Genomic DNA, 14,973 nt, shown 5'->3' with positions numbered 1-14,973 from the left:
AAATTCAGGTAAAGGAATTCTAGGTTCAGATGTAGGAGCATGAATAACGAAATCCTGTAAGCTTTGAACCTTCATAGCGAGATTATTCAAACCTGTAGCTAAACTCTGAGGATCCATATTAATCAGGTGAAATCAGAACCATTCAAGGATTAAAAGGAGAGAGAGACGAAGGCTGCAGTAAGCAGAGATGCTAGTGAATCAACTAATGAGCAAACTCAGGAAAAAAAAATAAAAAATCTCTGCAGACTTCTTTTCTCTCCTTTCTTCTGCCAATTATTTTAACTCTTGGCCGGCCAAACTGTCATGGTTCTCAATGGCAAGAGAACGTAATTAAGCATACAAAAGGACTAGCTCTTGGAAGATGGGAACTCGAGCTGACCATGAGCTAAACCTACCGCACAACTAACAGTGGCCGGGTAGCGTGCCTACGTTTTATCCCTAGACGCCCAGCGCCAGCCGGAGAACTGACTGACCCTAGCAGAGGAAAATACAGACCTGGCTTACCTCTAGAGAAATTTTCCCCAAAAGGCAGACAGTAGCCCCCACATATATTGGCGGTGATTTTAGAGGAAATTGACATACGAAGTATGAAAATAGGTTTAGCAAATTGAGGTCCGCTTACTAGATAGTAGGAAGACAGAAAAGGGAACTTCACGGTCAGCTGAAAACCCTTTCAAAATACCATCCTGAAATTACTTTAAGACTCTGATATCAACTCATGACACCAGAGTGGCAATTTCAGCTCACAAGAGCTTCCAGCCTCAAAAATATTCAATCACAGAGAACTGGAACAAAAATGCAAAACAAACTTAGGACAACAAGTCCAACTTAGCTGATAGTTGTCTAGGAGCAGGAACATGCAACAGAAAGGCTTCTGGTAACATTGTTGGCCGGCATAGAAATGACTGAGGAGCAAGGCTAAATAGAAAACTCCCACATCCAGATAGAAAACAGGTGAACAGAGGAGATGAAGCACACAAGTGCAGTACCACCAGAAACCACCGGGGGAGCCCAGAAACCAAATTCACAACAGTACTTACTCCACGCAGGGAGATAAGGAAAACATGAGGTAAAATGTGGGCAGAATAGGGAAAATGTGAGGTAAAATGCAGGTAAAATAGGGAAAACGTGAGGTAAAATGCAGGTGAAACAAAGAAAGTCGTTTTTAATAAAGTCACTTATCCATCAGGTGTCTTCCTGAAAGGAATGGTTCCGGAGTAGATAATCACGCCAACAGCTGTCGAAGCAACGTGGATCCGGTGTGGTCCTGGGAAGATGGCAATGATCCATTTCCAGCTGGCAACTTTAAGTCTTTGAAATGTCCCGTGGAGTCCGCAGTAAAGAGACTCCGGTAGCCGGCAAGGTATATGCCACAGTCCTATCAGAATTAAGCGAGGCTCTGCTCTCATACGCTTGCGAGATCAGATCACAAGTCTCTGGGACGACATTCACTAGTAAAGTTGGGATGTAAATAACAGTCACGCTCCCCGTCTCTTTCAGGCAGCACGCACACGGTACTCACGATCCTGAAAAGTCTGGCACCTGGCTTTATAATAGTCACCAGGCACACACTGCCCATCTCTCTCTTTTTGGTCCCCGCTGTTGATGGGGGGAGCGATAGGGGTCGCTGTTCTGTGTGGCTCTGATGCTCCCCAGACAGAGCACTTATCTCTCTGGTTGCTGCAGCACCCGGCTTGGCTCTGCTCTGTGGGCACGACTCTGCTCCACACCGCTCTGCAGGCAACGAGGGCTCCGTCTATAAGGCCCGTTGTCACGCCAATACTCTCTGATGAGGGAAGCAGCATGCAAAGCTCACCATTCTGCGTGCTGCTCCCTACAATGCCCTCCTCACTGCTCTGAGCCGGCGACTGACTGACTTGCGTTGGGTGCTTTTCTTCTTTTACCTCACTCTGCTGCGCACACTCTTTCAGCTCTCTCCACCCCCTCCTGTCCGCAGGAAGCTCCGTCTCTCTCCTTCTTCCCTCTGGCAGCAGGGGAAGATCCGTCTGTCTAAAGCTTTACCCCGGAAACAGAGGATGCGGCCCTTTCAGTTTCGAACCCATCATGCAGGTACCCGTGGTCCGGTCTATCTCCTTACATGTTATGTGCAGAGAGGAAGCACCACAGGAGATCAAGTAATAGGTCCATTGGACCGAAGAAATGTAAAGAGACATTTGACAGATTGGAACCCAGGCCAGAGAGGCCATCTAAACGGTATGGAACTTACCTCAGGGGAAATAGGAGGCCCACTTAAAGGGGATTGAATGAGAAGGAATTGTGTTATTTTCTTTTTTTCTTTTTGCAACCTCAATTTTAATGTGATTTGAATGTTTATCATGTGACTTGTAATTGGTTCTCCTATTGGTCAAACTTTCTATAAAAGCTGTATAGGACCTTTTCATGTGTAGTTTGAGAAAGGACGCTTTGAGCGTTTGAAACACGTTACTGTATTTCTCACCATGTGAACCTGTTTTTACCATGGTTTTAAAGCTTTTCTATTAAATTTTGGATTCAAAGAAGCTGGAACAGCAACTCTTTTTTTCTACTCTTTATTGCACATGTGACCACACGAGTTTCATGCTTCATACATTTTTTACTTCTATAAAGTACTGACATTAGGGCGTGAATACTTATGCACACTGAAGTTTTAGTTATTTTGTCCTGATTGCTTTACAATGAAAATAAAACCAAATGTTCACAGTTGTATGCATGTTGTTAACATGAACTGATACAAACCCTCAAAAGAAACCAATGAAATTCCTGGTTGTGAGGTAGCAAAACAACAAAAATGCCAAGGAGGCGTGAATATTTTAACAAGCCACTGTGTGGTCAGCATGGTCCTCTCTCTCTACTGTAGAGTATAAGCTTTTATGGTTACCGGAATTCTCTCTCTCCTGTAGAGTGTAATCTCTTATTGTTAGCGGGGTTCTCTCTCTTGCCTGTAAAGTGTAAGCTCTTATAGTAAGCAGGGTTCTTTCTCTATCTCTCCTCTGTCTATCGTGTATTTTATAAGAACCTGCAATGTTTTTAGTATTGAGATTATCATGAATTTGTTCACCACAGATCAAATGTTTTGGGAAAATAGTGAAGTTGGTAAATTTGAATTTCTAATGATCCGCTCATCTCTAGCATATACTGTACGCGTTGTTATGGTTATAGTTAGGGTTAAGTGTTCTTGGCAGGGAAGAATACATCTGTGTGTGTATATAGTATTTTTATCACAAGGACTATTGTATGCATTATGCTTATGTGCTAGTCCTTAAAATTGCCCACCTTAGTAGGTGTATGTTTTCTGATGGGAAGAAATTGGTGTATCCTTGGGTAGTTTAGGCCACGGCTGAGAATGACTTATGATGTCCATACTACTTGTGTCCACACTGGGAGAGGATGTGAAGCAGCTGTGATATGAGCTGATTTGTGAGAAGAACAAGATAGTTATGAATGAAGAGCTGTAAAAAGAACCCTGTGGTTCTGCAGTCCTACAGAAGGTGCTGCTTTATTGTCCTGATGAAGCAGTAAAACACATAATATATGTTGCTGCAAAATACCTAAATAACTACCAGTGCCATAGTATTGTGTTATGGTCACTTGTGGCCAAAAGTCAGCATGCCCTCAAGTTTAACCTGCTGTGTCTCTACTAGGATTTGTTGTTTTCTCTATCCCAAATGATGCGAGTTCAGTTCATTTTCTCCTGTCATGTCTGCATTTAGAATAGCTTATGGGTTAATAGGATAAACCCCATTAATAGAGTAATGGGAAATAGCCACATATGCTGTTTTAATGGTGATACATAAAAGCAATAATTTGTATTATAGATTGCTTACTCATTTCTCTCATTTATACATTTAGGTAAGATATATACAAGTCCAAAAAGTACGATATGTCTGGATTCCCTCTGAGAGCAAGTTTATAAAAATTGGGTAAGTAAACTACAAAAAAGAAATAATGTAGTTATCCGGGAATTACCATATTTTCCGGCGTACAAGACGACTTTTTAACCCCTGAAAATCTTCTTAAAAGTCGGGGGTCGTCTTGTACGCCGGGAATCGCCTTGTATGCCGGGTGTATATGGTGGGTGGGGGGGGGAGTGGTCCTGATGACGACGAGGGGGCGTCTCACAGGAAAGTGAGTATCCCCCATTACCTTATCATAGCGCTGCAGCGTGGGGTCTCTGTGCTGGGAGTGGCGGCTGCTGTGCTGTGGTGCGGCGGCTCCTCTTCTGCAGTGTGGGGCCTCTGTACTGTGGGGCGGTGGCGGCGGCGTATCTTCATGCAGTCGGGGCTCCTCCGGCATCTCAAAGCCTGGAAGCCCCGCCGGCAACTCCATCGGTGTAATGCGGTGGCCTCCGGGAAAATGGCCGCTGCTTAGATTCAGATCTCGTGTCCCGAGATTTCGGGACGAGATCTGAATCTGAGCATGCGCAGCCCCCAGCGGCCATTTTCCCGGAGGCCACCGCATCGCACCTATTGAGCTGCCTCCGGGAAAATGGCCGCTGCTCAGATTCAGATCTCGTCTCCCGAGATCTCGGGACGAGATCTGAATCTGAGCAAGGGCCATTTTCCCGGAGGCCACCGCATTGTACCGATGGAGTTGCCGGCGGGGCCTTCAGGCTTTAATGAGATGCCGGAGGAGCCCCGACTGCATAAAGATACGCCGCCGCCGCCACCCCACAGCACAGAGGCCCCACACTGCAGAAGAGGAGCCGCCGCACCACAGCACAGCAGCCGCCGCTCCCAGCACAGAGACCCCACGCTGCAGCGCTATGATAAGGTAATGGGGGATACTCACTTTCCTGTGAGACGCCCCCTCATCATCATCAGGATCACTCCCCCCCCCCAAAAGGGCACATATTCACCGGCCCTATAAGACGACATACGGTGTATAAGAAGACCCCCGACTTTTAAGATGATTTTATTTTTTAACTGGTAAAGTTGGGGGGTCGTCTTATACGCCCAGTCGTCTTATACGCCGGAAAATACGGTAATTGTTTTTCTATGGGGCTAGGTACTTATTCACAGGACATTGTTAACTACCTGCCTTTTCTGCCCTGTGATGATCTCTCCTGGCTCTGACCGGTCACAAACCACTTTTGGCAATGTTTCTCCTACTTTCTGTGACATCGCATCAACAGAACAGTTCCTTCTCTTTTGATCTGCAGATGACAGAAGAGAAGGAACTGCACAATTGACATGACATCACATGAAATTAGGAGAATCATCAGGAGTGGTCCATGACCACTCTAAGCTGAGAGAGATTGTCACACAGCAGAAAAGGCAATTAGTTAGCAAGTACCTGCTGATAAATACTTAGCTCCATAGAAAGTCCTGGATGACTCTTTTAATGCTGTACTTTATCAATAAAATTCATAATCAAGAAATTTTCATTTTAGTGTTCTGGAAAAAGACCTCTCTTGTTCAGATATACACTCAAAATATAGTTTTGGTCTTATCAAAGAAGAACAGGAAGTCAGGTATAAACACCCCTTTCCTCAATCTAATTTCTGGGATAATGTTATACTGGTTTTCCAGTTTATATAATTAAAGCTGATTAACTGTAAAATGAAAGGTTGATACATTAATTGCTGTCACTTATGAATTTCTCTGATTGCTCTCAGTGGATCAAAGCATTCATTGTTGGTATCCAGCAGGTGAAAACCTGATTATACAGATAGAAAGTTCACTAGAAAAAAAAAGAGCTTTATTCTAATAAACCATACAGTTGTATGAATGATAAGGTTTTTTATCATTGACAGCGAGAAGAGTTCTGTTCAGAAATTAAACAAATTATATTGTAAAGCTACATATCATTGCATTTTACAGTGATAAGGCTTTACTAAGATAAATCTAAAATACCACATAACTTTATAGATCTATGTCATACGGCTATTGTACAGTTATCACTTGTATTATGTTTGGCCAGACAACGAATCTGTGGACTAAACACAATTACAGTCAAAGTCACTCCTGTGTGGAAACTACTGTCAAAAGAGGTAAGATAATAATAAATCTTTATACAATATAACACGCAGGGCCTGCTCACTGCATATTACATTAAATGTATATCATTGTATGATTTAACAACAACATTCGCAATGTTTCACAAAAATAATTAATATATATGGAAAAATTCAAGATCAATTGCTGTATATTGCTTACATATTCCTAAATATTGTATTTCATGTTAAATTGAATTAAAGTATATCAATATAGTAGTTATCCTCCAGCTTGTTACTCTGTTGCTATTTTAATATTGGAAAGTATAAAAATATGGGAAACAGCAGTACACTTTTCAAAACTTAAAGAATTATTCTTAAGTTGTCCCGTGAGTAGCTCACAACTTTGCAGTCTCCTAATTTCCCAGTTTCTGGGGAAAGGAGGCATGTTTAGTGGCTTCTGAAAGCACTTTTGATCTTTACCTATTTTTTTACGTTACATCTTGTGTTTAAATATTTTTCCAATTCGATTTGTGTGTGGTGCAGCAGTACTAAATAGTTAAATTGGTGAAGTCAAGTGAGAAGATATAGACAGCAATTAAATGTATGATATCAAATAACTAAAAATTATCATGTGCATATGTATTCACCCTATTTGAAATTAAGTTTCTAGAAATCTCTGGTACCAGCAATTACCTTTATAAGTCACATGGTCAATAAAAGGAAGTCCAGTTGTTTGCAATCTAAGTGTCACATGATGTGTCAGTATATACACACCTTTTCTTGAATGGCACAGAAGCTTCAACATCATTAAGCAACAGGCACCACTAACCATACAACACCATGAAGAACAAGGAGATCTCCAAACAAGTCAGGGACAAAGTTGTTGAGAAGTCAATGTCATAGTTGAGTCATAAAAAATATCTCAATCTCTTATGATCCCCCAGAGCACTATCAAATATAACATCATCATATGGAAAGAGCTTGAACACCATCCCCACAGTAAAACATGGTGGTAGCAGCATCATGCTGTGGGGATATTTTTCAGCAGCAAGGACAGGAAAAATGGTCTGAGTTGAGGGGAAGATGGATGGTAAGAAATACAGAGGTATGTTTGAGCAAAACCTTTCTCAGTCTGTCAGCGAAATGAGAATTAGACGGCAGTTGACCTTCCAACAAGACAATAAAGTGGTTTTAGCTGGAAATGTGTAAATGTTTTGGAGTGGCCAAGTCAAAGCCCAGTCCTTTTCCCCTACATAGGGTTATGTTATGGCTGACTACACATAGCACATTGGGCTCTGCCACTGCAGGATCAATTAATACCCACTATTTTTAAATCTTTGTTCCCTTGATGAATCCCTGTAACAGGGAGGAAACGTGTAGGGAAGGAAACTATGCATATACATAAGGTGGGGTGTCAATAGCAGATCATATTTGTTTACTGTTCTTCTAAGGATGGGAGCTTTTGTAGGGGACTACAGGGAGAGATAGATCCTGGCCCCTTATATCTAGTATTGCTCCATCCATATGGGATCTGGCTACCAACAGAACTCTACGAATGTGCGAAATCAAACAATTTTTTAATTGAGCACTGGTTCAGCACAAGCAACTTTATTTTTATGATATGTGTATTTCTAGTCTCTTGTTTGGGGTTGAATTACTTTTATATTGAATCAATAAAATTTATATTTTAGAATTTCTATAGATAGACTAGCCAAGCTAATTTCTGACAAGCCTTGAGGGTATTGGTGGTGTTACTACTATTGAAACATTACAGCTGCATTTTGTATAAAGGCCAGACCTTAATCTAATTGAGAATCTATGGTCAGATTAGAAGATTGCTGTTCACTAAAGGAAGCTATCTAATTTGGAAGAGCTGGAGCAGTTTTGCCTTGAGGTGTTGGGCAAAAATCTCAATGGCCAGATGTAGAAAGCTCATACAGCCTTATCAAAGTGACTTACAGATGTAATTGCTGCAAAAGGAGAATTTACAAAGTACTGACTTTCAGGGGGTGAATAGTCATGCACACTTGTTTTTTGTTATAAAAAACCTTTTTTTATTAATTCAAAAACTGAAAAAAAATTAAAGTGACTTGCAAATTGCCCACTTTCTGTGGAAAGTCACACCCCGGCGAGCAAACCAGAAGTTCCTTGTATGCCTAGAGGCAATACATCACTCCCCAGCACTGAACATGATCTTTATCTCCTTCACAGTGAGATCTTGCAGGTTGTCATGAGATCTGATTGCTTAGTGCAGATAAATCATGTGCAATAGTGATGATACAGGAAAGATATATATATCTTTGTACCCTGTTAGCAAGTAGATAGAAAAATATTTAGAATTGAGAGTCCTCAGTGGTTGATACCTTTTAATTGCTAGTTAGCAATTAAAAGGTATCAATCACTGAGGACTCTTAATAGTGATGAAGAAAACTGTTGATAGAGAGTCTCAGCATCAGCTTAGGAGCTGGAGGACAAGTGAAGTAGAAGGAGATGCTCTCCATGAATGTGGCTGTTTAAAATGATGACACAAGGGAATTAGCAGTGTTATCCCAATAGGGAGAGTGGAGTGCAATCATGAAGTGCAGCTCCTTCTACTTCTTCGCCTTCTGCTCCTCAGTACATTCTGACTTAGCCGACTAGCAACTGCGTGTGATTCTGCTCTCGGTCCGTCCTTTGAGCAGCAAAGCATGCAACTCTGCCTTCTGCTGAACCAGCAGTGTATTAGCTCTACACTTTACTGCTGATCCCATAAATCACCTAAGTACATAGCTCCTACTCTTGCTATGTCAGAGTTATTTCTACGTAGATTTATGAGTTTAAAAAAAGGCACAGTGGCTTTTCAAAATGTATACTTTGTAATGCTTTTGCGTTTTAATCAGTAGCAAAGAAAATAATCCTAATTCTATCTAAAGACCATTGTTAAAAACATTTTATAGACCACACTATTTGAAAGCAGTAATTCTATTGGACATGAGCCAGCCTAAACCTCTCCTTGTACTGCAAGTATTAGCTAAATAAAAAACACTGCAGCATTCAGCATTGGCTTATTTTTTCATTTAGTCCAGGGGAAGAATTCTTAGATTGATTTCAGTACATCAGTAATACTGATGCAATCCAGTAGCCGTATTACATATGCAGTACACAGACCTCTTGAAGTTACTGTTGTCTAAAATGTTCTTTATCTGCAACAGCAATTCCCAAATAAATATGCTGTATAAAAAGTAAATAAAACAAGAAATCAGAGCCATATTTTATCCACAACAGAACATAGGACATAGATCGGAAAGTTTGACATTATATTTAATTTAAAAGTATGATATATAAATAGAGGCACACACTCAGGTGATACGATAAGTCTGTGCAAGGAAGTAGGCATCAGCCTGTAATTAAATAAACACCTACCGCTTTTTCAGACTATGAGATGCACCTGTTTAAAAGACACACCCAGGTTTGGACAGTAGAAAATAGGAAAAAAAATATTAGAATAAAAACTTTCCTGGTTATGTAAAGATGTGGAGTGTTAATGTCACTAACCTTGATGGTCTACAGTTGTGCTCATTTCTTGGTGCTCTAGGGTAGGCGAGGAAGGTAATGATATTGTCACATAGTGACTAGGGATGGTGTGCTCCTAACTGATCCCTCGAACTATGAGCACCTTAGTCTATTCCTGGCCCATGGATTACCCTGGTAGGTGGAGGTGCCAGGGTTACATACTTTGCTATGCCTTTATCTTATACCTTATCTGTTTCCTACCCCATCCAGGGAGGAGTAAGCCTGACGTGTATGCTATTATGCTAACCAGTCAGACGAGGGTTAAAAGACAGGGAAGAAAGAAAGCTACAAACATATAAATATACACACAAAACAACAGAGTGGAACACGGGGAGGGATAGGTAAGAGAAACCAAATAGGAGAGGATGAGGATAAGCATGCAAACCAACTCCAAGCAGAAGTCTCCTGAATAACTCTACAACCGCCAACTCCAAACAATGAATCCAAATGAATGGGAGGTATGAACATCTGCTATTTCCCAAGCTGTTAGCTGTATTCCAGCATGAGAAACAGCTTCTCTGACCTGCGGCAGCATTAAACATCGCAAGTCACAAAGCTGCAGTTCCCATGTTGTCAAACAGATTACAGCGTGTGAGCCAGCAGTTGTGACCAGTGGTAAAAAAGGTTACCACTGGTCTGACATTGGCTGATGAGAGTACTACCATTCTCATCAGCGTACACCAGGTACCAGTGATAGGACCAAGAGCAGGCAACTGTGATGAGAGTAGTACTCTCATTAGCAGGTGCCTGAGCATTATAATAAAGATGTCAGTGTGGTATAGTGTAGTACATGTGTATTTTACTGTATATGTAATTTTTGAATAAATATATCATTTAAAAACATGGCGTTGGGTCCTCTTTATTTTACTGGTGGGTCCCCCTTACCATCCAGCTGAGGGAAAGCAGGCAGCTGGGGGCTGGTGCTATTATTCTGGGAAAGGAGCCATAAAAATGGACCTTCCCAGGCTATTAATATCCACTCACACCTGTCTGTGTAGCCTTTAGTGGTTATTATAATGATAGACCCCCCAATAAATGGTGTGGAGTTCCCCTATATTCAATAACCAGCAAAGGCTAAACAGACAGCTCCGGGCTGATTTTAAGATCCTAGGAAGGGGCCATGGATAATGACTCTCTCCAAGACTAGAAACACCAGCCCTCAGCTACTATAAAAATAGCCTATCAATTAGAAGTGCCAATTCTGGATCTTAGCTTCAGCTCTTCTCATTTCCCCTGGTGTGGTGGAAAGTGGAGTAATAGTTTTGGGGTTGATATCAGCTGTTTTATGGCCACTGACATCAATTTCAGGGGTTAGTAATGGAGAGGCATCTATAAGACACCTCCATTGCTAACCACATAGTCATTTTTGTAATAAATACCCAGCCAGAATAAAGTCTTTTATTCAACCGCTTAGCCTGACATCCAGGACACACTGAGTTGAGCATAAGATCGTGGCTGCATGTGACCGGCAGTAAACTTAACAACCTCACTGCCAATCACAAGCAGCCAAGTTCTCACTCTCAGCTTAGTGTGTCCTAGATGTCGGGCTAAGCAATCGAATCATGCCATCGTTCAGCAATGCATCCAGATGTAGAAGAGTTGAACATCACCGTGGGACAAATGGATTATTGGCGGTCAGGTATACAAGTCTAAGTTTGCTTTTTTATTTTTGATGAATAATTGCCTAAAAGCAGGTTGGGGACTGGTATTTCAAATAAAGGGCTTTGCTCTGTGTGTGTTTTTATACTTTAATTTACTGGGGTTAATAATAAGAGTGTCTTATAGACATTTCTCCATTACTAACCAATGGGCTTAATGTCAGCTGCCAAAAAACAGCTGACATCAATACCAAACTATTATCTCACTTGACACCGCACCAGGGCAATTGGTTAGAGCCTGTCAAAGCGCCAGATTTGTCGCATCTAATTTAGGAGCCTTTTCTAGATGACTGCAGGCTGCTATTTTTCAGCTGGGGAGGGTCAATATCTATGGCTCCTCCCCAGTCTGAGAATACTAGCCCAAAGCTGTCTGCATCAGCTTGGCTGGCTGTCAAAAATTGATGTGATCCTACTCCATTTCTTTTAAATATTTATTGAAATCATTAAAGAAAAGGTGTAGGGGCTAGGGACCCCTCTATTTTTTATAACCAGCAAAGATAAAGCTGACAGTTGAGAGCTGCAGCCCGCAACTGTCAGCTTTACCTACACTTAATATCAAGAATAGAGGGGACAGCACTTTTCTATTTATTTTCTACAATACTTGACATGGCTGTGACGAACCGGAAGTGGCCTTACAGTCAAAGCTTGTTTATTGACTGCACTGCAGCCTGTCAACAAACTTTGTTCGGACATTCAAACCTGAACAGTAGCACAGACTTCGGGGTGAAGTCCGTGTTTTCTTGGTCCATGCACGGACACTAGGTGTACGGACCCCCACCTTTACTTCTTGGGTTCATCCATCCCTATTCTTTACCTAACCTGCTAACAAGCTCAGCTCAATCTCTCTCGCTCAGCATTAATTCTACAGATCGAAAGAACTATGCAGCTGCTTCATTATCTTGGAGATTGGAGTACAGAGCTTATGAGTGCTTTAACCTCAGATTTAAGGAAGCAGTCAGGGAATCTGGCATTGCTGACCTTATTGACTATGGACTACAAGTAATAAAAGTGAATCTTTTTAATTAAATAAATACATACATACAGTTATATGAAAAAGTTTGGGCACCCCTATTAATCTTAAGCTTAATGTTTTATAAAAATTGTTTTTTTTGCAACAGCTATTTCAGTTTCATATATCTAATAACTGTTGGACACAGTAATGTTTCTGCCTTGAAATGAGGTTTATTGTACTAACAGAAAATGTGCAATCTGCATTCAAACAAAATTTGACAGGTGCATAAGTATGGGCACCCTTATCATTTTCTTGTTTTAAATACTCCTACCTACTTTTTACTGACTTACTAAAGCACTTTTTTTGGTTTTGCAACCTCATTGAGCTTTGAACTTCATAGCCAGGTGTATGCAATCATGAGAAAAGCTACTTCAAGTGGCCACTTGCAAGTTGTTCTCCTGTTTGAATCTCCTCTGAAGAGTGGCATCATGGGCTCCTCAAAACAACTGTCAAATGATCTGAAAACAAAGATTATTCAACATAGTTGTTCAGGGGAAGGATACAAAAAGCTGTCTCAGAGATTTAACCTGTCAATTTCCACTGTGAGGAACATAGTAAAGAAATGGAAGAACACAGGTACAGTTCTTGTTAAGGCCAGAAGTGGCAGGCCAAGAAAAACATCAGAAAGGCAGAGAAGAAGAATGGTGAGATCAGTCAAGCACAATCCTCAGACCACCTCCAGAGAGCTGCAGCATCAACTTGCTGCAGATGGTGTCACTGTGCATCGGTCAACTATACAACGCACTGTGTTTTTTTGCCGCCATGCATAACGCCTTTTTGTATGACCAAACAACTCAATCTTGGTTTCATCAGTCCACAGGACCTTCTTCCAAAAAGAAATTGGCTTCTCCAAATGTGCTTTTGAATACCTCAGCCGACTCTGTTTGTGGCGTGCTTGCAGAAACGGCTTCTTTCGCATCACTCTCCCATACAGCTTCTCCTTGTGCAAAGTGCGTTGTATAGTTGACCGATGCACAGTGACACCATCTGCAGCAAGTTGATGCTGCAGCTCTCTGGAGGTGGTCTGAGGATTGTCCTTGACTGATCTCACCATTCTTCTTCTCTGCCTTTCTGATGTTTTTCTTGGCCTGCCACTTCTGGCCTTAACAAGAACTGTACCTGTGTTCTTCCATTTCCTTACTATGTTCCTCACAGTAGATATTGACAGGTTAAATCTCTGAGACAGCTTTTTGTATCCTTCCACTGAACAACTATGTTGAATAATCTTTGTTTTCAGATCATTTGACAGTTGTTTTGAGGAGCCCATGATGCCACTCTTCAGAGGAGATTTAAACAGGAGAACAACTTGCAAGTGGCCACTTGAAGTAGCTTTTCTCATGATTGCATACACCTGGCTATGAAGTTCAAAGCTCAATGAGGTTACAAAACCAAAAAAAGTGCTTTAGTAAGTCAGTAAAAAGTAGGTAGGAGTATTTAAAACAAGAAAATGATAAGGGTGCCCATACTTATGCACCTGTCAAATTTTGTTTGAATGCAGATTGCACATTTTCTGTTAGTACAATAAACCTCATTTCAAGGCAGAAACATTACTGTGTCCAACAGTTATTAGATATATGAAACTGAAATAGCTGTTGCAAAAAAAACAATTTTTATAAAACATTAAGCTTAAGATTAATAGGGGTGTCCAAACTTTTTCATATAACTGTACTAAAAAGCAGATAAAATGAGAGTGTAGAGACAGATAATTATTGCAAAGATCAATATAATTATTGCTAAAATCATGCAAAGTCATGTAGATCAAACTGACTAGAATCATAAGAAGAATGAATATCCAAAGGCAGAGTAATAAAATACATAAAATATTTATCACTAACAATATATTGCTATAGAGGCCAAGTGGCTGATCCTAAAAGTGAGATCAGGTATCAGACAGCATGCTAGAAAGATACCAAGTGGCACACAGCAAGACACAATATTTCAGTCAAGTGCCTAATGGCTATCTGCAAAGTTCAGACTGACACTAAGAATGCTGGTAAAATAACTAAAGGTATCATATAGTAAGTGCAGATGACAGATGTAAAATTACCAAAATCTGTAGAGAAAATAGCATTTTAACACATTTTGCTTTTTGCTTCTTCCAGAGGGGTAAGTTTAGTGTAGAGACACTGGCTTTTTATATTCTGACTCACCAATGAGGGAGGAGCAGTTATGAGCAGCACAAGCATCAGCCGCTCAGATATAGGAATTCCCGGGGTTGATGTCCAACATTATAGCTACCTGCCCCCACCAGACATGTCAAGGTGGAGGCAGAGAGAGGCAAGGTTAGTGGATCTAGATCTGAGAATTCCAGCACAAAAATGCAGATATAAATCTTTAACTAAAAATAGAATTAATTTAGAAATTGATCTCAGAAAAACACCTAAAAAAAGTTGCAACAGAGTTAACAAAAGCCTGAAAAAATACGTGGAAGTCATGAAAAACAGCTTGACGGTCAATTTTAAACTATCACTTGATTGCATATAAAAAGAGCATGAACAACTTTGAGTAATATTCACACACAAAATTCATTTAATTGCATTCCATAGATCATTTGACACATACCATTGTCCACAAGTTTTCTGTGTGTTTTAAGTCGTCTAGACAACATCAGATCTTCAGGTATATTCAAAGTCAATGCTAGATTGGGGACGGGTTCTTGGAACACAAGAGATAATCTCCTAGTGTGCAACCCCCACTCCACGAACTCCCTCGCAGAAATCTCAAACATCTCAACTTAGAATCACTCTCTGATTCCCTTCTCCCCCTTACCGACATAGCCTCCATTCATGACACAGATGCTGCTGCTTTTTATAACG

At 40.9% G+C, this 14,973-nt stretch overlaps 1 protein-coding gene across 1 annotated transcript in view; it reads left to right on the top strand.

The window, feature by feature from the left end:
• LOC143808062 (putative cation-transporting ATPase 13A5) overlaps positions 1-14,973 on the top strand; it is a 318,077-nt gene that overhangs the window by 69,190 nt on the left and 233,914 nt on the right. The window contains exons 6-8 of the mRNA XM_077290322.1: positions 3,850-3,920; positions 5,390-5,470; positions 5,920-5,989. Of these exons, the coding sequence (XP_077146437.1) occupies positions 3,850-3,920; positions 5,390-5,470; positions 5,920-5,989 (222 nt within the window). The remainder of the gene's footprint in view (positions 1-3,849; positions 3,921-5,389; positions 5,471-5,919; positions 5,990-14,973) is intronic.

The sequence above is a fragment of the Ranitomeya variabilis genome, chromosome 2 (genome assembly GCF_051348905.1).
Source record: "Ranitomeya variabilis isolate aRanVar5 chromosome 2, aRanVar5.hap1, whole genome shotgun sequence".
NCBI classification, from domain to species: domain Eukaryota; kingdom Metazoa; phylum Chordata; class Amphibia; order Anura; family Dendrobatidae; genus Ranitomeya; species Ranitomeya variabilis.
This window is presented reverse-complemented; position numbering and strand designations above follow the sequence as displayed.